At 42.2% G+C, this 26,766-nt stretch overlaps 1 protein-coding gene across 1 annotated transcript in view; it reads left to right on the forward strand.

Moving 5' to 3' along the window:
* Window positions 1-9,556: 9,556 nt before the first annotated feature.
* The window catches only part of st3gal2 (ST3 beta-galactoside alpha-2,3-sialyltransferase 2), a 29,815-nt gene continuing 12,605 nt past the window's right edge, over window positions 9,557-26,766 (forward strand). The window contains exons 1-4 of the mRNA XM_078168355.1: window positions 9,557-9,568; window positions 14,313-15,002; window positions 25,351-25,410; window positions 25,875-26,008. Coding sequence (XP_078024481.1) covers window positions 9,557-9,568; window positions 14,313-15,002; window positions 25,351-25,410; window positions 25,875-26,008 — 896 coding nt within the window. The remainder of the gene's footprint in view (window positions 9,569-14,312; window positions 15,003-25,350; window positions 25,411-25,874; window positions 26,009-26,766) is intronic.

A 26,766-nucleotide genomic window follows, 5' to 3' on the forward strand; every position in this document is an offset into this window, starting at 1 on the left:
CTTTTACCAGACTGGCTAGTGTGTTAGCTCACCAGCCACTGTAGTTCACCATCTGGCAATGGAAGTAGTCCCTACATGCCTTTGTCATCATAGGTTTTATGTCTTGAAAAGACTTGTGGGAGATTTCTTACTGTGTCACTGTCTGGTGTGATTAAGCCCTTACATTAAAAAACACAGGTGACATCAGGCTTGGGCGATATGACATGATTATGGTTGAACACAAGCGGCGACCCCCATGGCTGAAAAATAGGGTTGGGTCGGTATGAGAAAAAAAAAACGGTCCGGTTTTTGTGAAAAAACGCATCGGTAATACCAGATTTTCGCCACTTGGGGGCGCAATTGACTCATTTAAAATAAAAAACGACCTTAGGACAACAGAGTGACAGTAACATGTTGTTTCTTTTATTCCTTACAAATAAATTTGCAGGTTTAGCTTATTCAGTCAGTGCAAACAAGGGTTGCCTCCTTAGTCTGGCTCAAAGCCAAAGTGTTGCCATATTGGCGCATTCCTTGATTTCTTCGAGACTAAATTGTCCGCCATAATCGACTCCCCGTCACTGTTAAAAAAAACTCCAGGCTACAGTAGAGCCCTTGGCGCATGCGCACTCGCACCCCCTAGCTCAGTCCCCGCCCCATCCCCACCCCCCTCTCTCTCCTGCTTGCTGTGCGCTTGGTGAAGAGGCAGACACAGGTGCTCACAGACTTGGGCGTACTATAAGCGGAGCGGACTCCACGAGGAATGTCCGCAGTCATTCAGGCGTCCATAGTCGAGCGCACTTCCGCCTTGTAGTTTCCTGTAAAAATGTCCGTGAAAAATCCCTGCGATGTGAAAAATACATGCCGAGCAGTCTTTTGTGTGACACGTTCCACCGTAAAATGACGCATGCGGTCCAGTTGGTCTCAAAAAAAAAAAAAAAAAAAAAAAACCCCGGTCCAAGACGGAGTACTGAACCAAACTGATAATACCGAGAACCGACCCAACCCTACTGAAAAATGAAGCCAACACTGAGGTGCCAAAAACTGCAGTTCCTCTAATGGCCACTTGAGGCTCACTGGTTTCCATTTTATTAAAGCTTAAAGTTACACAAAATTAAGGGCGGGCAGCATGACAGGCTGTCTGCTGATAGTGTCCTCGACTTCGCAGTCAGATCCACCCCTCGCTCCTCCACAGCGCCAGCCTCTCTTCCAAATATGATCACTTCTGGCTTCAAAAAAGCCAAGATGGCGAAGACCGAACAATCCAATAGATGAAGTCACAGTAGCTACGTCCATTTTTTTTGCCACAGAAAGGTCCTCACATGTCCATGATAACAGAACGATATTCAGTTATACAACACCTGTTACAAATTTTCTGCTATTTTCAGTCTCTCTTTTTTCTTGCTTTGTCCATGCTTCACCACATTCTTGTAGCGTGTCAAAAATATGAAACAACATGCTAGCATATGTCTGACACTGTATGTAATTACTCATGTAGCCTATGCTGTTTTCACACTGGAAGTAACAAAGTAACAGTGTGTCGGCTACATTAACGCAGAGTAGCTGCTGAAGTGCAGCAGGAAATATGTCCACTTTTGTTTGCTAAAAGAATGCAAATGCACCTATGTGGCAATTCTTAGGCTTGAATGAAGGAATGACAAGGGCCATCGAGGACCAACAGTGCGGGACACACTGCCATCTACACACCGCGACTGATGCTCACCGACAGCTGACTATCAACTTGGTGTGTCAGGGCCTTTTTTTTTGGTATTGCAACATGTGTCCTCAGTCCATAGATATTTATATCTAAGTGCGTCACGCTCTTCAGGGGTTTTTTGGGTTTTTTGGACAATAATTTCGTATAACATTGTTTTTCTTCAAGCAGTATCATCAGGAATTTTAATATGGCCCAACCCCAGTTGACCATAAAGAAATAAATATACGGCTCAGTGATGTCAGTTCTCTAAACCAGCAAACAAACAAATGACCAAATTTATCTCTCCATACAAGGCCAGGGTTAAGTGTTTGCATGTCATTCAGACTTAGTTTGTTGAAGCTGCAGAGCCTCTGTGTGCACTGTAATAGGAAAAGAGAATAGAGAAGGGGTTATTACCTTACAAAAGCATAAAACAGCAGCAGCAGCGGCATCGTCCTCACACTGTTAATGATTTTAGCTTTAGTGAGGATGGACAGGGAGAGAGCACAGGTAGAGTTCTGACAGACAAGGTTCAAGGTTTCTTTCATCACAGCAACACAGACTTAAAGGACATTAAAACAAGTATTATCTTGTGCCAAAACAGTATTAAAGTATAAGAACACCAATTAATATCATGATGCTTCTACATACAAACATAAACACATGTACTCACTCCAAAGCTTAGGGTGCCAAGTGCATCATCTTGTGCTAGTTTTCAAGTTAAGTTTCTATATGCCACAAGCTTCTTTTTAAGTGCAGGCAGGGTAAAGAGGAGAGGATTGCATTACAAAATATAGATCACGTTTTACTCCGACTGTCCATTGAACCCTGCATCTATAATTTATGTTGATGGTGAAGGTGGCCTCTGGTTTGTGAAATTACAGTAAAGCACTGTTATTGCCAAACGCTGCATACAGCCAGGAATCAAAGAGTAAAAAGAGACAAAGCAGAGGGAGGATGGGTGAGGGGGGAGTGGAGGTATATATTAGGCACGTGTAACAACCAGAATGGCAGCATTTTATTGTCTCTGACTCGTGTCATCTGCAGCTGTGATTGAAATGGAAAGAGAGAGGGGGGGGTGGTGGAGGGGAACGGTGAAAAACACTGACAAATGAGACAGCAAGGTCAAGAGAAAAAAACTGGAGGAAAGCAAAGAGAGAGAAGTGATGGAAAATTATTAGAACCTGTTTGAACCTTGTGAAAATCAATAAGATCAACTGCTACAGACAGATGCTTCTACTGCGAGGATGGACGGCAGAGAGGGAGCAAGATGGGAGAGATGAAGACATGCGTGGTGGGGGAGGTCTCAGTGGGAGCTATGCACCTGTAATGTTGGCATCAATCTTTCATTGTCATAAACACACTCTAGTTACAGTGATGACTGGAGGAGAATGGGATGAATGAGGGGACTAGGAAATAATCAGAAACAAATGGTTACTTCAGCAGATAGAGGAAGCAGTGGGAGGTGGGGGAGTAGATTATGGGAGGGTGATTGGGAAAAGTAATTGGAAATGGTCTGTACCACGATAACAGCTGCTAATAACAGATGTTTCCATTGCGGAATTTTGCTGACGCCTTATTTTAAACTGTGATGATGAGAGAAAGTGAGGCAGGAGATGGAGAAAAATAAGACACGGGTCGACTGAGAACAAGATTTGACTCACCCACACAGGCTAATGGAAGGCTGGCAACAACGTGCTTAGTGACAGCAACAGTTAAGGCGAGTAATTAAAGTAATTAAAGATGGTAATTAAACCTGAAAGATATATGCATGGATATATGCACCCAGACATGCAGGCTGGCTGAAGAAGCTAATTGCTTTGTCGGTCATTGTACGTCTCCAGACGAGTAAGAACAGGAGCTAGTGACTGTAGGCCCCCGCAAAACTCATGTTGAAAATGTGAGAGACCCCACACATTATAACATGTCACAATTGATTTAACAATTCTGTTCCTATAGTAAGTGAAGAGCAACAATTTGCCCAACAGATTCTATTCACGAACAACCAGAGTTTAGACTTTAGAGTGAACAAACATGGTGGGTGACAGGCAGGAAGAACAAGTTGTTAGTTCTTTTTACAGGAAATTATTTCATTAGTCTGCATTAGATTAGGAGATGGACATGATCCCAGCTAAAGCCGGGCACACAGTACACATGACTCAGGGCGATTCCTCCCTCCCCACAAAACTTAATCAGCAAAGCCCTGATTTATTGTGATCATCTTGCCAGATTTTCCTGTCATGTGTGGTATATTAAGTGTTTTGAAAGATTTTTTTTTCTCGCATTTTACAGCTTCATTTTTACCCCTTTTCCACTAAAATTGTGTATGTGTTTTGTTTTTTTTTAAACATGGGTTAACCTGCTAAAAATAGGCAATAGACTCCCCTCCCATTGCCAGTAGACAGGAGCTATGTACATGGCTCTGCAGCAGACGAGTATGCCTTTCAGTGTGTGTGCAGTTTTTTTTTAATTTAGTTTTTTTTTTGTGTGTGTGTGTGTGTGTGTGTGTCACGTTTGAAGTCACAGACAGGCTAGAAAACAGGTGAATAAACTGTAGAAAGCAGCATGGTAGCCTGTGACAGTGGGGCTAAAATTAGTGGGTTGCCCGGTTGTTCTTATCACTGCTGATCGGACCTGGAGATGATTGTGACTACTGCAGAGTTGTTTGACCCAGTGTGAATGCCAACAGTAATCTTTCCCATTACATTATAAAGCCAGATGTTAGCGGGTGATAGTGGGGTTTTTTGTGCAGTGGAAAAGGGGCTTTGAGAGGGTGAGGAAAGACAAGCAGGGCTCAGAGTTATTTGGTGAACTACTGGGGCGCCCCTTTAGTGTTTTTCACATCCCTCGAATGTTCATCATGGCTGCACTGTTTTCAGATCGCAAGTATTAAGAGTTCAGTGAATACTAGCGAACCCTGATGATTGCCAGCTGTCTCGGAGGTTTCAGGGAATTTTAATGCAACATTAAATGGGATCAACTCCAGCATGTAACATGTACAGTCCATGTTCACCCTGTCTCCGTGACTTCAACCATATTTTTTTTGCTTCACTAATTTTCCGTAAAAAGTAGTGACAACACTCACAACTAGTTTTCTTACTCTTACTCACGTAAGTCACATTTGATTGTACAAGATTTTCAGTTTTAGAGTCAGGACTGTGTGAATGGAATCTGTTAGTGTGTGGTATTCTGTTTTGGACAAATCATTGCTCTCCACATAATACAGGAACATACTGTCACGTTTGTTTTTACATGTCATTATGTTTGGGGTCTCTCACATTTTCAACATCAGTTAAAAATTGAATAATCTTTTGGCTTGAGTTGGTAATTTCTTTCATGTCTTGTCAGTCTTTTCCAGCTATTCAGGGGATATTTTTTAGTTTCTGCAGCTAACAGTGCACCATACATTCATTTATTTTCTTTACTTGGTTATAGTCAAGGTTGGAGTGAAGCCTATCCCAGAATGCACTGATTGGAAGGCAGGGAAACACCTATCCATAGATGGCGTCAGTAGCTCAGTCTGTGCGGACTTGGCTTGGGAGCCAAAGGGTTGCTGGTTCAAGTCCTTGCGCGGTCCAAGTACAGAGTGTGGACTGGTACCTAGAAAAGTGCCAGTTCACCTCATGGGCACTGTCAAGGTGCCCTTGAGCAAGTTAGAGAACCTCTATCTCCTCAGGGCGCTGCGCTGTGCCGACCCATCATTCTGCTATCTCTGATGCCACATTTGATGAATGTGCCTGTGTGTGTTAAATGTGTATAACAACAGGATGAAAAAATACTTTCATCCAGGGGACAATGAAGCACATTCTTCTTATTACTATTATTATAATTTCACGGCTTATTTACAGTACTGTAGATACACAATCACTCACACTCAGCTTCATGTAGAGCCAACAGCTCACTCTATGGGCATGACTTTGGGTGGTAGGAGAAAAAAGGAAAATATTTGCCGGTACCCCCACTGCACCACCGGACTGGCCTCATTCAAATGAATAAGAGGGCTGTGATTTTTTCATGCAGCGCTGAACGCAGCCTTTGTCTTGTTGGACAACAATGGAGCTTTATGGCACAGAGAAATAATCTATGTCATGTTTTGGCAACATAAACAATATGTGTGAAAAGGATCTATTCATGTTGGTTTTGGTCCTTTCATGCGATGTGTTGGCAGTACTGAAATCTAAAATATTATTAGACTTATCCTTTAAATGGTGGGGAACATTATTCTGTGTTGATATAATCACCCCTCTCTGTAAGAAAATGTTTATTATGTTAGGATAACCTTTACAGAATACTTATTTATCATCTGTTCATGGACTGCAGACCTGGAGCAGAACTGTCAGTCACCCCAGGGCAGGTTTTCACTGTCAATAATAATATTGCTGGTACTCACTGTTCTGCAGTAGTGCAAAGAAATGTGAAGTAAAACTGCTACTGGGAGTGCCAGAACTGTCTGGCACACACACACACACTGAGGAGCATGTGGCCTGGGCTTTAGACCAATGAGTGCCTAAAAGCCGGATGCATTGGGGTAGATTTGTACTTGAGTTTGTTTTGTTCAGTCATTAAGACACCCTCACCTCCAGAACGAAGAGAGGGGGTGAGACTGAGAAGAGCGAGGGTGTCACAGACAAGACCACTCAACAGGAGGCAGAGTAGAAAGATTGAAATTTTCCGGCACCTGTTAAGAGCCATTGTTACAGGAAGGAGGCCGGCAGGAGGGTATTGGATGATAGTTGCTAGCTGTAAAAAATGTGATGGCATCAAACTCCCAGGAATATGACAGGACAATAGGTACGCCTAAAGCAGAAAATGGAGAGAGCGAAGGTAGGGAATGTGGGGGAGGTGATTGACAGTTTAAAGTGGCGAGCTCCTGTTAAAGTTGGACTGAAATCAATGCAAGAGAAATGTTACCATTCAGGAGATAGAACAGTGTACAAAAACTGGGCAGAATACAAAACACACAAGCCAGATACACATACTGAAAGCTGCTCCCCTGGTATAAATGTATTAACACCCAGACAGGTGATGTGTCTGAGCTGATGAAAAACATTTGAGCCGCAGCGTGTGTAGGACTCTGCCGCTATCGATGCAAACTAACTGTGTTTTCTTGCAATGAGCCGTGTGTAGAAACTTGTTCATTGATGTGATGAATCATTTACCAGAAGATTTAATTGACAGCTATGTGGACTCTAAAGGACGTTATGGATAACTGTGGGAAATACAGTGGAAAATGTTGACAGCTGTTTCCATTAACGGCTGCCATAGTCAACAATTAACTGCATTTGTCATTGGCTTTCTTCAAAAATGAATCATGAATTCAATAAAGAATGCTCTCAGTTGCATTGGGAACATGTCTTATTAAAACCAAAGGGGCAGAGGCAAGCATCATGCTCACATTAATTGTATCCCTTGGCTTTAGTGACAAATAGAAGGAATGCTAACAAGCCATAACACAGAATCTGAAAATGAACCTTTGGAGTGTAACAAACACTTATTTGGCAGAAAAACCAAACAGTTAAAGAGACACATCTCGCCAAAATCAAAAATACATCTTTTACCTCTTACTTGTAGTGCTGTTTATTAATCTAAATTGTTTTGGTGTGAGTTGCTGAGTGTTGGAGCAGGGTTTCTGGAGATCTTTAAAAAGTATTTAAAGGCACTGGAATTATTAATACAAAAATAAGGCCTTAATTGGCATGTTTATATTCATTTTGCATTGTGAAATCTTTAAAAAAAATTACCAAATGCCTCTTACTTTAACATCACTAGAAAATGAATGTTTTATGTAATAATAAATATTTGGGCAAAACACTAAGTTATTGTTTTTTTTGTAAAACTGGTCTTTAATTTCATTGCTAGTAACATTAAAAGATCTTAAAAAGTCTTGTATCCCACTTTCCTTAAGCAATAGGAATCCTGTGGAGATACTGGCTGTAGAGATGTCTGCCTTCTCTCCACTATAATGGAACTAGATGGCACTTGGCATGGGGTGCTCACAGTGCCAAAAAATACATCAGAAAACGTCAACAGCAATGTCTCTTTCTGGAATTCATGACCTGGTTACTCAAGATAATCCACAGACCTTGTTGTTAGCACTTTCATGTAGGAACTATTTTCGTTCTTCTGAGCCACACCCACCAATCGTATTACTACACAGAAGGAAGTTGCATCAGCTGCTGGCTCGCCCAACACCACTGAGCTAGCTGACATTACAGCTCAGGAAAGATAGATTACTGTTGGGTCTACCACGCACAGGCCCAAGGGCCCAGAGTGCCCTGGCCTTCACCAGCAAAGTGTCACTCAAAGAGACACGCACTGACCTAGAAAAGAGACACAAAGCAGCTACAAAGAGACACAAAACCACAAAGAGATGCGTAACAATGACAAAGAGATGAACAAATCAACAACAAAAAAGATGCCAAACAGCTATAAAGTCTGTGTATTTTGCATCTCTGTAGGAGCCCAGCGATCTTCTGTCTCATAATGTGCCTTTGCAAGGAAGAAGCTATAAATGTTAACTTTTTGTGCTATCAGTGTGAGTCTCATTTCCATGAGTAGATGTACTCTTCCTTCTGCACAGTGATAGGGTTGGCGGGTGTATTTCGGTGGACAGAAAGTAGCTCCTACACCATGCTGTTCACAGCAAGGTCTGTGGATTATCTTGAGTAGAACAAAAGATTGCTGTTGAATTTTTAGTGTATTGAGCACCACAGACTGAGCGCCATCTAGTTCAATTACACTGGAGAGAAGGCAGACATCTCTATGGCCGATATCTCCAACACTCTGCAACTCACACCAAAACAATATAGATTGATAAATAGCACTACAGGTAAGACGGAAAATATATATTTTTGATTTTGGGGTGAACTGTCCCTTTAAGTTAATATTGTGAACCTGCAGCTCATTAGGACTGTGACTGTAGTAATGTCACAGGCTCTGTCAGCTCTTAATATGTTTGTGTTTGTGTGCATCTGGCTGCAGTTTGTCAGTGCACTTTTACACGCAGATGGCATCCAGTGACAGAAGCAAAGTTATGAAAAACCACCAGGACAGCCAAGGCTGTGGCTCCAGGTGTGAGTGAATATGTGCTACTCTGTCACTGAAGGCATGATATATACAGCTATTATGGAAATAGAACATAAAGAAATATGTCAACTGGAGGAAAGCAGAGTCTATCCCGATTCTCTAGCATGGATTAGATGGGTCAAGGTTGGGGACTCTGTGGTTTGTGTTGCCGTAACAACCCTGCATCACTTGCTGGCTGCCATGGCGATGCATCAAAAATAGAGTAGTGGAAAATAATCGTTCATTGCTGGCTGGGTGGGTTGCTTGGTATAGCAAGAAGAGGCAGACTGTCTCCGTAATGTAATTCGCTTCTCATAGGTGGATGGGAAAAAGAGACGAACATTTCAGTACACAACTGAGTAGACTGACAACAACTAAGGACTTATTAAAGAGTTGTGGCTCTTTTTCTGCACCAACAAGCTTTGGTACTCATTAACTAAGTAATTTTATTTATAGAGCACTTCTCATTGCACTGAGAAGGACTTTGATTTGGATCTGCCGTGGGACAGGGAGCCAGTTGGGGTTCTGGAGGACAAGGGTGATGTGAGTTCTGTGTGTAGTGGAGTTTATTTAGGACTTTGGATGAGGTACCACAAAGAATGCTGTTGTAGTTGTAATTCTGGATGTGATGAAGAGCTGGAGACTGTGAGACTGATAGGCGATAGGAGAGGAGCTATGTTTTGTAGGTGGAAAAAGGCAGTTCTGGTGATTTGATTGACGTGGTGTTCGAAGGAGAGGTTGCTGTCAAAAATGACTGAGGTTGGCTATGTGTCGGGACAAAGGACCACACCAAGGTTTTGCTCTGGTAAAACGGAAGCAATGGGGAAGATGGTCAGACAAAGTCTTAATACTGGGGTTCTAACAAACATGTATTTTTATTATCTGTTATACTGCCGATTATTTTGTCAGTTAACTGACTCATTGTTTACTCTATTGCATGTCACAAAAATAATAAAATAATGTCCATGCCAATTTCCTTAAGCTAAAGATTTCCTCAAATTGCTTGTTTTCTCGATCGACACTCCAAAACCAAAAATATATTAATTTAACTATCAAATAACACAAAGAAAAGCAACACATCCTCACAAGCTGATATTAAGTTATTGGGATTTTTTTTTTTTTTTTTTAAGCAAATTGCGCTCCTCTCAGCTCTAATCAAAGAGCAGTGTGTGTAATTTAGTGTCATCTAGTGTTGATGTTACAGATTGCAACCAACTGAATACTCCTCCCCCCGCCCTTTAATTTCCAAGCATGTAGTGGAATCATGGACTGTATAAAATAATGAAAAAGCCACTGTGACATCACCCATTGATTCCTGGACTCCCATGTTTAAGCCTCAATTTGGCATTTTGACCGTCGCCATCTTGGATGTTTGGAACCAGAAGTGACCATATTGGGATGAGAGTTTGGAGATAACCCCAACGCTAGCTGCTAGTTTATTTAGCACTAGCATTTACAGCTATGGTTAACTGTGATAATATTAATGCTAATTTTTGCTCGCAAAAAACAGGCTTAAAACCATTAAATCATTGTTTTAGTACAACCAAAACTGAACAAGACTTAATTAGGTGACTAAAATGTTATAGTTAACTTCCATGAACTGAAAACACACTAAAATAGCAACAGCTATGGCTACGTCTATACTCTGGAGTTACGCCATGGTCACTCTATCCACCCAGCTTTGTCACTGTGGTAGCAACTTGTCAACTCAAAGTGGCCATGCCATTAATTATGCATAACTTAAAGAAATTATAAAATTTAAGAATTTACCCCAAAGACACCAAAACTGTTTTTTGTACCAGGCTGCCTTAAGTTGTGCATTTTAACATGGGGGGTCTGTGGGGATTAAGTTACTCTTGGCGCCAGCCTCAAGTGGCCATTGAAGGAACTGCAGCTTTCGGCACTTAATTACTGGCTTCATTTTCCAACTGTAGAGGTTGCTACGTGAGTAGGACCGACAGTAGCCTTCAGGTAGCGTAAAAAAAAACACGAAAGGTCCTCCTTATAGCCAGTGTTTGGTTTGTCAGTTTTGTGCTATTGATAAAACATGGCAGTAGAAATTGGTGGACTCCAGGGATGAGGACCTGCTCCCTATGAAGATATAACAGCCTCATTCTAAGCTAAGGAAGACACAGTCCTTAGTTTCAGCTGATTATATTCCATTTCTGCTCACAGATCCTTTGACATCCTACACACTTTTCCTTTAATAGTTCAGACAAAATGCGTCATTTGATGACAGCAGTAAAGAATAATGCAGCACATTTAGAGATGCATAACAAAGTTACTTTAATGTGGCACACAAAACAAAGGAGCAGCAATAGAAACAAATCTTCACATGGTATTGGCTACCTCTTTGTGATGACCTGCTTGAATTTGTATTTTTCCAGACTTTAAATGGCTTATATTATATTAGTCCAGTGTGGGGATTTACTGTTTGTTCTATAATTTTGATCTGTTTAGTGCAACAGTCTCGTCAAAGTAGTCTAAAAGTTTCACCAAAAGTTTCCACATTGATTTTTAACATCTTATTCAGTCACTGACCTTTTTGTTGAGCTGATGACATTTGGCTATTTAAGTCACATTTCCTCACATTCAGTCGTCTTCTTGCAGAATGAATACACAGTTGTAGTTCCAAAAAGGCTTTTTCCGCCACCACTATTCCAAGTTTAGCAGCAGAAAACACTCTTCGTTTAACACGCATCAAAACAGCTGCCGGCTTTAGATCTTAATAAGCAGGACTTAATAAGTCAGACATCAGATTAACTTCGGCTAAGCTCATTTACATCTCTAGTCTCAATAAATACCTTGTTACATTGAAAAAAATTGCAGTGATGCTAAATTTTGCAACCTGATGGCAAGTTGTAGTGGGCTTAGCGAATATCCTCCACAGATGCGTGATCATCTGGTACAGCAGCAGTAAACACAGCAGCCTCCCAGATCTGAGAGGTCTGTTTCTCTGCTTAGTATTCTGCCCTGACTCTTTCAATCTGTATCCTGTCAGTCTGCTTCAGCATTTCCAATTCAGTATAGTGACATTTTGAAATTTCTTCAGTACCAATCAGCGGACACGCAAACAGGACAGAGCACAAGTTTGTTGCATGTTTGCCCTTGTCACTGTGATGGACACAGTCAAAAACAAATTGTGCGAGAGGAGTGAGGAGGAAAAGAAGAATGAGAGATGTGTAAAAAAGATCAGGTGCAAGTGAAACAGCAGAAACAGGGCTGCTGGAGACAAATAGGAACAGAGGCAGTTTGAGATGAGGCGGGTGAGACTGAGGGGAAAGAAGAGGAAATGAGAATGGGAGAAGAGAGGAAGAGGGTCAAAGAGAGAAAAGAGAGGAGGATTAAAAATGTCAATATGGTCAATGAGGCTAATGGCAGTAAATGACATTCTGTCTTTTATCTCTTTCTCTGTCTCTGCAGGTTTGCCACAGAACAGGAAGCCAGACTTTGGGCCAGAAATCCCTAAACAACACACAATCACACACACACACACACACACACACAAACATTTGATCATGACATAAAAAACTTTCTAACTTTACTGGGAGCAGTGGTTCGTGCCTTAGGGGTTGCACAGAAACACACACACACACACACACAGACAGCCAACAAAAGTAGTTGTTTTTGCAGGAGAAAGACAACAGTGTGTGTGTGTATGTATGTGTGTGCAGGTGAATTAAGCAGGTGTTTATATGGCATCAGATGAACATGGGCAGGACAGACAGCTGGCATAAAGTGGGTACTGCAGGCGTCTTACCATGGGATTACAGTGTAGCCGATTAGAGCGAAGCAGCAGTCACCTTAAGCTCACCAGCTTCATGAAACTTACGCTGCCAGGCAGTGGGGCGTGCACAAACACACACACCGGCACAGCTGTAGAACACAATTAAATTAGTGCAACTGGCAGACGGTGTGCAGCCCTAGCTTAACACCATACTCATATTAAATCACTGGCACAAAGACGTGCACACACACACACTCACACACACACACTGGGCTGGAGGACAGGCGCTGCCCCCACCCTTCCTCCCGTCATCCTCGCAAAGCCAGCTGGAGAGAAGATGAGATTTGGGGCTGATTGGTTTTGTCTTTTTTTCTATCACAGCCTCTGCACATCACTCCATCCATCACTTTTGCCTTTCCTTGGTGCAGCTTCATCCTCGGGTGAACCGTCGTCATAAAAATCTTTCCATCAGAAGAACATCAGACAATCCGCTTGTGATGCTTTGATTACTTCTCAGAAAGTTATTTTTGCTTTTATCTTTGTGTTTGTTTTGGGTTTTTTTTCATCTCGATGGGTACAGAGTGGAGCAGGGAAAGGACTTCCTGATTAGTTGTTGGACTATTTTTTTGTGATTTCTAAATACCATATCAGCCAAGCTTGGCAGAACCCCATCAACTGCAGAACTGACATCTAGAAGGTGATGGTTGCAAATGCTGCACAGCATCATCAAGTCTCCTGCTACCCTTATAGACAATGTTTTTCATCTTATTAAGATTTCATCATTCATCATAAAGAATTGAAACTTTTACACCAGCTTTTTCAAACTTTGTGTCTGAGGAAAGTGTGCAGAGGAACGGCATCAGAGGGGTGCTTTAAACTCGACACAACTGCTATTCACCAAGTAGCTCTCAGAGCCTCAGTGAAACAGGCAGACAAAGACAATGGACTGAAAGGGGTGAAAGAGGAGAGGAAAGACCTTGAGATGGAGAGAGACTAGGCGAGGCGAACCTCGAGAGAGAAAAGCAAAACAGCGAGTGAAAAAGCAGAAGAGTGAATACCGAGAAAACGGCAGAGGAACCAAGCAGCCAAGGAGAAAAAAGAGGAAAAGAGTTTTTTTTTTTTTTTGGTCTAGGATGGCTAGAAACGTGATGGAGCACCCTTCAGGCCAGACCTCCTCCCTTCTACCGCTCCTCCTCCCTCTCCTCCTCCTCCAATCTTCCCTCCCTCTCTCCGCTGCTCTCAACTAGTCTGCCAGCTTTCTTTGGCTACGTCGCTTCAGTGGAAAGAGAGAGACAGAGAAAGAGAGAAAGCGGAGCGCTGGAGCCGAGCTCACCATTCACACAGATGGCAGAGAGAACGAGAACGACCTGCTGCATCCATCCACGCCGTGCGCTGGATTTCACTGAAGATGGACATTGCAGTTAATTCAAAGAAAAAAAGAGGGAGGGAAAAGAGAGAGGTGGAGGTAAAGACAGTGGAAGCCAGACAAGAGAAAGTTAAAAACTAAAGGGAGAGGGAATGAAGAAAGCATAGAAAGGTGAAAAGAGCAGAGACTGTGATCGAGGAGATCACCTCTCACTGAAAGCAAAGGAAGCAGTCAGGCTACAGCTGTGTGTAATTCAGCTGCGACTCCAGTGTGTGTGCGTGTGTGTGTGGACACATTTGTGTGTGTGAGACGAGCAGATAGCTGTGAAGAGAGAGGGAGACAGAGAATCCAGCGGGAGACAGAGAGAAAGCGTAGGAGCATCACTGAGCGCACAGCTTGACTGTGAGACAAATTGACTCTGACACACTGTCCTCCGTCAGAGTGTGTGTGTGTGTGTGCGAGTGTGTGTGTGTTTTTACTAGTCTGATATAGTGGGTGATCCTGTGATCCAAAGTGTTAGTCAGGGGGTCGTCCCAGTCACGCTGACCGGGCCTTGGTGGTCGTTGTGTGAAGGCGGCAGCTCAGGAGGTGGTGGTGGGCTGGGGACAGTGGCAGGCCTAGGGGTGGGGGCATGGCCGTGGGGGGGCCGCATCCCGTCCTCCACCCTGCACCGGGACAGGCGCTGGGGCTGGGGGTCCTGGGGCGGGGGTTCATCCAGGGGAGCTCCCAGACTGTCCGAGCTCAGGCCGTGGCTGAGCGGAGGGGCAGTCGCAGCGGCAGGAGGCGGAGGTAGTACTGGGGGAGGAGGCGGGACGGAGAAAGGAGGCAGGGTGAGATGTTCACGCAGGCTCTGGGTTCTCCTTGGCTCGCTGGTTCTAGTCTTTCTCACCTCACTGTTCTTCTCCGTGTCACTCCGTGGGGGTGTCGGCTTCAACTACCTGGAGCCGCCTGGGTGGGAGGAGTCGAGGCGGGTGAAGTTAGTGCCGAGCTACGTGGGCGCACACAGGCTTTCACCACCCGACACCACGCAGCAGAAGACCTGTGCCTGCCCACGCTGTGTCGGAGACCCCGGCGTTTCTGATTGGTTCGATGAGAACTACGACCCGGACATCTCACCTGTGTGGACCAGAGACAACGTCCAGCTGCCCTCTGATGTCTACTACTGGTGGGTGGTAAGTAACACTTTAACTTAATATCCTAGAGTTGTGACACAAATAGTACATTAAGTGTATTGACAAGTATTGTGAATGTTAAGTTTATAAATGTGTCTTTGGCAAGAGTTTGTGTGATACTTTATCTGTTCAAGATCATTTACACCTTCAGTGGTATGAGGCTGAAGGAACAGTTCATCATTTTGGAAAATAGGCTCATTCAGTTTTGTCCCAGAGTGAGATGAGAACATTGATACCACTCTCATGTTTGTACAGTAAATATGAAGTCACAGCCAGCAGCCAGTTATCTTAGTTTAGCATAAAGACTGGAAACAGGGGGAAAAGGCTGGCCTGGCTCTGTCTGAAGATAACAAAACCTGCCTACCAGCACCTCTAAAGCTCACTATATAACTAGGGATGCAATGATTTTGAAATTCTGGCCCGATACTGATGTTTAATATAACAATTTGGCCGACAACCGATATTGAACTGCTTTAAAGTAATCCAGCCTCTTTGAATGACAACAAAATCAATCATACACATTTATAAAACATCCTTTAATATAACCTTTCCCATGAAAAAACAACTTTCTTAAAAGATTCATAGCTGCTTTAGCAGCTTTTTTTACTTTATACATCATAATTCCATCTCTATTTATATTGCTGTAAAGACAGCAATAAATTGCTCCCTCAAACAACTGGATTTATTTGTTTTTCGCCAAAAGGTACATTTTACAAGATAGAATTGAGCACATCATGAGAATGTTGTATGTTTTGTCTTATACTCATTCTTTCTGAATAGACTTTGAATGCACCATAATATTACTCTGCATCCTCTGTCAGCTGTTTGTTGTGGCCACTGGCTGCTCAGAGCTCATGTTAACTAGCTCTCCTGATACTAATTTTAACAGGGATTCCTTGTTCACAATGTAGCATTATCAGGGGAAAAAAACAGGCTACGTCCTGAGATGAGACTATAATGAGTTAACTGCGTCCTTTCTTCCCAAATGGGAAGATCTCTGTTTGTCACACACATTTTTTCTGTTGTCAGCGGGTGGACTGGAGGCTGCTACAAGCCATCTCGTCACACAACAGTGAGATCACAGAGTCTATTTGCCAGTCATTATATCCTTCTTGCACGTACTCATTATTTAAGTTTGTGGCCATTAGTCTGGAGCCCTGCTTTTTAGCATGCGCAATCGAAAAAACATTGGCCCCTGCCATTGGTGAATGTCATCTTACCGGCTGACAGGCTGATGGCAGTCAACAAGGCGAATATCAGCTAAAACCAATGCCCAGCAGATAAATCAGTGCATCCCTATAAATAACACTTAATATGAAATCTTTTTCTTTTTGTACCTCCATGTGTAATAATGGATGGATGACATGACAGCTCCTCAAATATGATGCCATAATAACTTGAGCGCCCCCTGCTGGCTGGCTGCAGTATAAGTCATTAACCCCACCCGCTCCATGTCTGCAGATAGGACAAAGGCCAAATTAAAATATCAAAGTACTCAGTAATTTTTCTTCCCCAAAGATGGATTGTGTCATTTTAGGTAATTCTTACCATGCTGATGTGTCTTTAAGGGGTGTATGGGTGGAATCTCAATGTTGTGGCTCCACCCCGCAATTACTACTGTGCAGACTCTGGCTCCATTGGAAATATGAAAATGGAAATATAACATGTGAATAAGTGATCTTTAGTGGTGCTGGAAGGCAAATTTAGGGTGAGGGTTGGACAGAGCCAGCCTAGTTTTTTGCCCTGCCTCCAGTCTTTATGCAAAGCTACGCTAAGCTAAATGACTCTTTGCTCCAGCTGCACTCTTAACAGGCATGATCCTCTCTCATCTGTTCATCTGACTGTCATAAAAAGAAAGTGAAAGTGAAAATTTCCCAACATTTTGAACTATTTGTTTAAGGTAAGAACATCTGTATTCATCAACAACACAAGCGCTTAGAATACAATGCAACCAAAGACTTCTTATCCATGTTTGGTAAAGTTTTGCATTAAGTTTGTCACTCGGTTTGTCTCAGTATATCTAATATAGTTATAGCCATACATTTTCAGTTACAGTAATGTGTGGACATGTCCCCTTTAAAGGTCCAATGTGTAGGATTTAGTGGCATTTACTGGCAGAAATGGAGTATATAACTATGTTTTCGTGAGTGTTAATTCACCTGAAATTGAGAATCTTTGTCTTTACGTTACCATAGAGTGAGCCGATAAAATTGTTCTGTTGGCATACATTTTTGTTTGTAGAAAACTAATAGTAATAATCCTGATTAAAAAAAAAAAAAAAATGGGTGCAGTCTTTGTTTAGCCTTCAGCCGTTCTGGGTCTAAGAGTTCCTGGGTCCGGACCCCCACTGTGTCTGTTTTGATACCACTACTAGAAGTCATGGGGACATTAAATTAACATTAAATAGTAATTTTGTTTAAGTGGTTTTATTGCTGTGTTTGGAATAAAACTCCCAAAATGAACATTTACAGGACACTTTGCAGTACATTAGTATAGATGACATCAAGTCAACCTGCAAACTGTTTTATGATTTAATAACCCTACCTTCATTGATATGCATTAAAAACACACCAGTAAGATGGATTATGCACAATATTATCATTACAGCAATTACATTTTAGTATTCTTTTTAAGTTCATGTAGCACCATTAAACGCTTTTAATTTGTTTGTATTGCACAGAGGGGGGGAGTCAGTTACATGGGAAATATACGTTTATTAGGACACCAACGTAGGGGAAGTAATACATCATAATTGCAGATCTCTCTCCATTCTCCTTATCCTCCCTTGTCATTGAGCCAACCAATCCCCTCTTACAAGTACTACATGCTCCTCATGTATCCCTGCCAGTCATGTGTCGTGGTGGAACATTACACGTTTGGTCACTGGGCTTAAACTGCTACTGAGTAATGTCTGACAAACTGAAATGAATATGTCTTCAGACTCAGAGAGAGACGGGAAGCACTTACTTACAGAAAACTCGCATTAACACGCCATCACAGTGTATGTGTGTGTATTAGTCTTTGTGGTTGTATACCTATTTGTCAGTGTGTTCCCACTTGAATCGAAGTGTAAATGTGTTTCCAGTATTATCTCTAGTGTTGTACAGTGTCCTTCAGTAGTCAGTTTAGAGTCCTATTTCAGAGCTGTAGCCTCAGTCCAGCTCTGAAACGGCAGAAAACTGCAAACACAGGCTAACAGCTGCCAAGCCATTAGGTCACACTGCAACAGGGAGGTGATGAAGTGGGAGAGAGAAAGTAGGAGAAATAAATGAGAGGAAGAAAAGATGTGGAGAGGGAGGTTTGACAGGAAAGGAATAGGGGAGATCACACATAGAACAAAGCAAAAACAAGGGTAAACACTCAGGATAGGAAAATAGTTGTGGTAAAATTACAAAAGAGGGGAGTGAGGGATGAAACAGATTGCAAATAAACTAGAGAAATAGAGAGGAAGGAGGACAGAAAAACAGAAGGGGATAATATGGAGCATGTTGGAGAAAACAATGGAAGGGACTAGGGAACAAACAGAAGAAAGGTACAGGGCTGTACCAAGCAGGATAAACATACCAGTCTCTGCAGACCTATTAGAGCAGTGTATGTCTGTTTTTGACCTTGTGTTCTCTTGTCAGGGATGACTCTCTGTATCGGGGAGAACACCACGTCCAATTTCATGGAGTTGTCTTGCACTTCAATGTTGCCTTGATTCAAATATACTTATTCATTTATTCCGCTTATCCTGTTCAGGGTCGCACAGGGGGGCTGGAGCCTACCTCAGCTGACACTGGGCGTGAGGCGTACACCCTGGACAGGTCACCAGACTATTACAGGGCTGACACAGAGAAACAGGCAACCATTCACGCTCACATTCAAACCTGTGAGCAATTTAGTCACTACTTAACCTAATCTGCATGTCTTTGGACTGTGGGAGGGAGCTGGAGGACCTGAAGAAAACCATACGCTGACATGGGGAGAACATGCAAACTCCACACAGAAGGGCCCCAGCTGGCCAGTGGGTCCGAACCTAGAACCCCTGTGCTGTGAGGCATTAGTGCTAACCACTGCACCAGGCCTCCCTTACATATCCTATACACAACAAACCTTCTTTTTTGTTCCTCCAACCAAATGCTGGCCATGACTGCATCATGTCATTCCAAAATGTTAGAGTTATCAGTGGGTTTGACCCAAGAATTTTAGCTAGTTTGGGATATTTTACATGGTTTTAAACTGGGAATTTGGTGACATTTTTTTTAAATATCTTGGAAAATGCTTGGACAACTGGACAACATTTAGAAGGACCAGCAAGTCATTACCAGGCCCATGTGTAATCTGCATCCACAGAATTCCAACAACATCTCTGCAGATTTTCCACAGATTTAGAAAAAGTTTATATTGTCTATAACATTACGAGCAAAAAATACATTCAGCAGAATTCCACAGATTTTCCATTCTGGATCACAGCCGAAAAAATCTACAGATTCCATTTGGGTCTGGTCATTACTACCTTTAGGGATGGTACCTGTCGACTTAAAAGGGAATAAACATACAGTACCAAGTTAGGGCTCCTTCTGTTGGGAATCAGAAGACACGATAAGAGGTTGTTTCCTGGCAGAGAAATTAGAGCCAGGCATCACTGATGCACAGTGAGAAGTAGCCGTGTAAGTGCTCCCCAGTCAATTACTTGCTTTCTCTCTTCTAAAGGAAAATTCTCCAATCCAAAGTCATTTCATAAGGAGATTCAGTGTAACCACACAAAATGGTGGAATAACCTCTCTGCTAAGTCTTTTTTCTTTTGCATCACTTGACTTGCTTTTAATCCAGAGTCCAATCAGCCAATGTTAGGAAGGAAGGAAAACAAACGATTATGTGTGTGCATGATTGGAGTATATGCTCTTCAATCAAACCTAATGTGTTATTTTGCAATGCTGCCTTGGGGGTAGGGGAAGGAATCAAGCATTAAATGAAAGGAACATTTTGAAGAATGATTTCTTTGGGAAGGACTTAAGTGATATTTTAGTTTGGTGAAACAGTTTCACATTTAAGACTATGAATCCCCAACCACCAATGTTTGTTGATGAGGTGATTTTCCATGAGTGGTTTCGCATGTTGGCAGTTTCTTCATGATATTGAGAGCTGAAGGAGGAAAAAAAAAGTTTGAATAGAGGCTTGGACACTGGCCTCCAAAGACGGCTGATTTGAATCCAGGGTTTGGTTGCAGCAAGTATTTGTGAATCTACTCCAGAGTTTGTCCATTTTTTGGTTCTTAGTAACTATTAGCTAGTTTCAAATCAAGCTAGTGTTTTGCTAAATGGGATTCCATCATAGATATAGAATCCATAGAATGGACATTGAACTGTTTGCTGTAGATGTTCTGGTGACAACACACATCAGTGGGGCTGCAAAATGTATCACACTTATTAGTTTGAGCACACTATTTCTGTCTATTCTTATAGCTGTTTTCCTTATTAAACAGAAAAATAGGTTTGTACACCAATCCAAGTTTATCTCTTTGACCGAACTAAGACTGACGTTAGCTTGATTGCCTTGTTAATTGTTTATCCCGGCGATCTCCCTCTCCCTTTAAGCTGTCCACTGAGCAGTGGCTCTCAGTTGTTCTTGGGAGGCAGCTACAGCAGTGTTACATCATGTTTCACAAACATGTCATTAATGTTAACAAAAGAAACAGGGAAGTAAGAGTTCCGGTAATATTTTTTAACCTCAGTAAGTGACTTGCCGCATGTTGGTTTGTTTATACAAGAGGTTATAGAGAAGATAGCCCTTTACAAGGGTTGCAGTGTCAATGGTACACCTAAAAATGGCTTCTGCTCTGACCAACCTGCTTTGTTGATTTCAATGTGAATGCCGGTTCTACTCTCATTTTATTTCTATTGGTTCTAACACTTAAAATTAAGGATCTAGTAAATGTTTACAGTACTAAATACCAAAATGTAATACCTACATTAGTAAAAATCAAACAGTTCAATCAAAAGCAATTAATTCTGTAAGAGGAAGTTACCCTACGGTAAGGCAGATATTGTATATAATAATTCTAACTATGATTTCATTAGTTCATAATCACCTGAAAATAAGAGTCATTGATTTTTTGTTACTTTAGAATAAGTTGTCTATATCTAGAGCGAGTGCGCCATGTTGTTCTACAGTAGCCCAGAATGGACAAAGCAGACACTGGCTCTAGATAAGGCGATTTGCATATTTCATATCTTGGAGTTCTCTTACACGCTTGGAACATGGGAGAAGTTTCATTTGGTTGCAATCTGCTGGATGCCACTAAATCCTACACACTAAAGTTTAAGCTTATGTTATTAAAACCAATGTTATGTGGTCATATAGGCTAATGTTATTGCCATTATATTTTATACTTTGAGGTATGTTGTGATCATTTTGCAAGAGTTTACATTTAATCAGTTGTTGACCACATTACCTCTGTGATTCATCAGCCTAAATGGGTCATATCAGCAAACTAATGTTAGGTTTTTCATTTGGCTCAGTTAGCGAGGTACCAGTTATACCTGGCAGATAGTGGGTGGAAATGTTTAGTTACAACGTGTTTGTGTGGTACAGCCCTTGTTAATTTAGTAATGCATAAATCTCCACTTAGTTAATGTTTTAATTAGGCCTGGGTTAAACTTAGAACAGCTGGTGCAATGGCTCCCGGAAGTAGCAAAGTTCTGCCAATGTAAAATATTGGTTTATAGTAAATGAAAAAAGAAAGTGGTATTTACTTGAAAGTAGGTGCCAGGAAGCTTATACTTCAGAGTCAGAGGACAGCTGAGAGGAAGGAAGCAAGACAGCATTTGGCATAGCAGCCAAAAAAACATCTGCCAAAAATTAGAAGCCCCTGAACAACAGCGGTGCTGCGTGCCAAGCTGGCTCTGGCATCATGCAGGGAGTCAGAGGCAGAAGAAGGCAAAGGATGGAGGGATCAAGGAGGATGGAAAAACAGAGAGAAGGAGAAAAAGAGAACATTTCAGAGAGGTAACAGCATGAGAAACAAAGTCAGAGAGAGTAAAGGGGAGTAAAAGAAAAGACTTAACGGTCTCTGATCAGCACTGATGAGCTGCGTGGTGCACAGGCGTCCCAGAGAGATGAAGAAAGACAAGAGGAGGAGGAGAAACAAAGAGGGAGCAAGGGAAATTAAAGAGAAGGAATTAGACATGAGGGCAAGGAGAGTGCTGGAGAGGATGTGTGAATGAAAATGGAAGCGAACGCGATCTGTGTTGGGAAAAGCGAATTAAGGCCGATGGTGGGTGAAATGGAAGTGGTGACAAAAGAGTGGGAAATGAAGATTGCTGTGTGGGAGAGAGGGAGAAAGACAGAAAGAAAAAGATGGTTATGGAGAGGAACAGCCATGAAGTGGCTGCCAATATCCTGATGGAATTTTCGTGTGTGCGTATTTTGGTTTTGGGGGATTTTTTGTGTGTGTGTGTGTGTGTGCAGGTGCTGGCTTTCCCTTTTACATGCATGAATGCTCATTTGCCTGTTTGGTTTGGCAGATAACAAAATTGGAACAAGATTTCCCTTTTTTTTTTTTTTTTTGTAATCGGACAACTTCTCTTTGTCAGCCGCCGCAGTGTGTGTCATCATTCTCTTTACATAGCACAATGAGACAGTTCAAAATGGTGATCTAAAAAAAATCAAAAAGACACTTAGCATTTAAATGAACAGACAAAGCAGAAAGATATTTTTACTCTCGACTGTAAACATGTGGCTTCACAATATTTCATGCCTCTAAGAATACGACCACTCCGCCAATTTCAAGTGACTGGTGTCTGCCTTACAAAGCAGAGAGAAGAGGCTCCGTTTTTCAGGTCTCTCTTACTACAACAGGTGTCCATATAAACACTGAAACAGGTTTTGCTGCTGTAATCATTCCTCTTATTCATACTGGCCATTACAAAATCCCATCCTAATGTACTTCCAGTTGAAGTAATGGGGGTTTAAATTATAGACTGTATAAAAAAAAAATGGATTTAGCGACCGTGACATCACCCATTTGTTTGTGAACTCCCGTTTTGAAGCCTGAAGTTTGGCATTTCGTCCACCTCTGTCTTAGATTTTTGGAGTCAGACATGACCATATTTGGACAAGAGGATGGAGCTGTGGAGTAGCAAAGTGTGGATCAAAATGAGAGCCTGAGAACGCTAGTGGCAGACAGCCACATCCTTATTTATGTGTAACTTTAAGCCTTAATAAAATGTAAACAGGTGAGTTATATTAAAATTCACCCGATACAGCTGAATGAACAGGGAATCCGCTATAGAGGCCAAAACTGTTTTTTTTGTACCAGGCTGTTAATATGTTTATTTCTGCTGTAAAGTTGGGCATTTAAACATTAGGGCTTATTGGCATGGACGTATAAAGAGAACTGAGTACTATGTTGGGGCCCATTCATTCCTCTGTAAGATGCTCAGTTGAACTTCCCAGATATAAAATTACCCAGATTTTCTGCATTGTTGGGCCCATGGAGCAGGCGCAATAGAGACTTCGCCAGTTTAGCAGCTATCTTCCGGTTTAGCCCCCCGCTATCTTGATAAGATGATGGAATAGAGATAAAATGATTTAATCGTGCAGCTTTTCTAGACTCTTGAAAAGTTATTAGACCAAATGGCTTAACTTCTAATAGTGGAACAAGTCATTTGGGGGGGTTGTGATGATTTGCTGATTTTCTCTTTCCTGATGTAAGTCTATGGGACAAGACTCACTTTTTGGAGCCAGCCTCAAGTGGCCATTAGAAGAACTGCAGTTTTTGATTCATCCATGTTGGCTTCATTGTTCAGCCCTGGAGGCTGCTGCTTGGTCTAAATTCACAGTAGGTGGTGCCAGCCTGATAAATGTCATTGAGTGAGTCTGTAAATGACTCAGTAGCCAATTTTATGAGGTGCTTTACATCTAAAAGGAGTAGTGCCAGGTTTCCAATGCTGTTACTGACAATTAATAACTTCATATCGCCATTGTCAGGTCTGCATCTCTAAAATATTCCCATTGGAAATATTCAGTGGCAACCAATAATTCTTCATAAAGGTGGCCAGATGGGGGGTGGTCAGGTGCAGTGTGAGAGTCATGGGCCCCCCTTTGTCCTCCCTTGAGGGCACTGCTGGAAATATTGGCCATTATGTTGAAAGTTTTATTACTTTGAGGTACTTTATTTACTTATTTTTGGCTTTGAAACACTTTGAAAGGGGTTGTGTTTCCTAAAGCACCTTAGTCACAATTCGAACTGGGGGTTATTAATTGCTCTATACAACTTAAAGACTTTTTCTGTGTTTACTTTAACGTCCACTTTAATTAAGTGCCCTTGCTTATTAACATTGTAATGGATTCTAATCAAGCTGAAACACTGTCATGGTATTTAAGTTTTTTAACACATGAAATCCAGCGCTGAATTAAGGCCATTTTCAAAGTACCTAAAGAGGCAGTCCTAAATTAACGTTTTGTTTTGTTTTTCCACAGAAAACTAATGACTTTAGATTAATGGTGTTACTTATCCATTAAGTCTTTGATTGCCAGGTACTTAAATGGCAAAATCTTACATCTTCCTCCCCTCATAGTCTTTCTTTGAACTCCATTTACAACCTCTGTGTGTTTAACTCCCCTTCTTTTTTCTGCTCCTTCCCTCTTTACATTCTACACATAACTTTAACTTTTTTATTCACCATCTATTTATTCTGGTTGCTCAGCCAGACAGGAGAGACGTGTTGTCATTTCTGCTGTCACTTTTGTTTATCCCTCCGAGCAGAACTCTGGGTGCTTTGGACATCTCCCTGTTGTCGTTGACGGACAGTGTAATCGAAAACTTGCCTGGAAAGACAGAGAAACTTAAGCACACTGTCTCTTCAGGTGTAATAAACTGTTTATGGCAAACAAACAGAGACAAGTAGTCTGAAAGAAGCAAATAAACTTGGTGGGAGTGAAAAGTTTAAAAGATGTTTGGACTCTCCCATACTTCTTGCCATCTTTTTGACATTTTTCATCCCTTCCTCCACTGCCATCTGTTTTTTTTTCTCCAGCTTGTTTTTGACATGTGGACAGCAATGCCTCTGCTCCTCTGACCACAGCTCACGCAGTCTGACTGCATCCTGTCAGTCTGACACATGGCTGTTACCTAAACACACACACACACACACACACACACACACACACACACACACAGGCACACAGGCGCACAGGCACCTGCTTATTTGCACATGAATGCTGGCGAGTGCATGCATACACACGTACATGGGCGCTCGGAAAGTAACCAAACATAAAGTCTGTTGTCACATCCAGTTTGTCTACAGAGGAGAAACTACACGTCCTAACCATACTTTCTGTCTCTCCTCCTCTTCTTCTCTAGATGTTACAGCCCCAGTTTAAGCCCCACAGCATCCAGCAGGTGTTGCTGAGGTTGTTCCAGGTACTTTATATTATTAATTCATCTTTCCATTACTCTGGTACTTTCAAATCAGCCAAGTCATTACCGCACACTCTTGGGCAAAGGCTGAGAGGAACAGATTGTCTTTATTAGACATTAGAGTTTATCAGTGACCCAGCTCATTCCTTTTTAATGGATCTGGAGTTTTGTTTTGGTTTTTTTTAAATTTTTTTTTTTCATTCTGACTCACAATGCAGCGCAGTGCTTTCACATAATGCCGTGTGTTCCGATATCTCAGCCTGGCTCTTCGAGGGCAGAAGGGGCCTCATGTATTTTTCATGAAAAGTTCAACCCAGTATTGAGAGCAGGATGTATTTTTACAATCAGGTCTGAGCTGCAGGTTAGGTTATTTTATGTCTCTTGCTGTTCCAGCGCTAGTGTCCCATTTCATTTCCTGTGCAGTTTGAATCCAGTCAGCTTGATTCAGTCACGGCTGTCTATCGCAGGTGATTCCCGGGAGGTCGCCATACGGCTCGTGGGATCCGGGACGCTGCCTGCGCTGTGCCGTGGTGGGGAACTCTGGAAACCTCCGCGGGGCCGGATATGGGGCGACCATTGATGGACACAACTACATCATGAGGTGGGAGGGATGGAGGCAATAGATATAGACCAAATAGAGGATGTGGGGCTGCATCAGATAGAGCAAGAGTGAAAGATCTGGAGATAGAGGACAAGACTGAAACTGAGAGATGAAGGGAGGGGGAGGGGGAGGAAGAGGGAGACAGCAACACGAATATGGTATGTTCCATTAAAATTACAGTATTCAATACTGTGTGTGCAGAAGGGAGAAGTGCAGACAGCAGATGTGTGTTTCTGATACTATATTTAATCTCACAGTTTAATGCCATCCTCTGTTCAACTCTCTTATTGGTTGGCAAAGAGGTCACCTGAGTCTTGTGAGGTCATTACAGAGACTTTATGTCCTGAGAAGCTGAAACATATAGATAGATTGTGCCTCTCGTGTAGACAGAGAGGCACATAAATCCATTTCCCCGGTCTCTTTCGTGTAGCAGTGATGGATCACAGTGCCTGATTGTTGTCAGTTGGCATGAACACACAGCTATATGTTGTCTCCTGCAACGTGTGTGTGTTGTGGCCACGTGCTTGTGGCATGAAAGCCTCTGCAGGAATGACTGGTATTTTTTGTTTCTGTGCGCTAAAAGCATTAACATCCATTAGCGTTGCACTCTCAGTAGACCTGTGTGGGCAGCCTCCAACTTCCGTCTCCTGTTACACTTTCTCATTGTTGAGGTTTGATTCTCATTTGTTTTTATAATCAGCTTGGCCCGCAGCAGTCCCACTCACCAGCACCACCCACCTCCTGTCTGTCTGCCTTTT

This window comes from Epinephelus lanceolatus, chromosome 5 (assembly GCF_041903045.1).
Source record: "Epinephelus lanceolatus isolate andai-2023 chromosome 5, ASM4190304v1, whole genome shotgun sequence".
Classification (NCBI taxonomy): Eukaryota; Metazoa; Chordata; class Actinopteri; order Perciformes; family Serranidae; genus Epinephelus; species Epinephelus lanceolatus.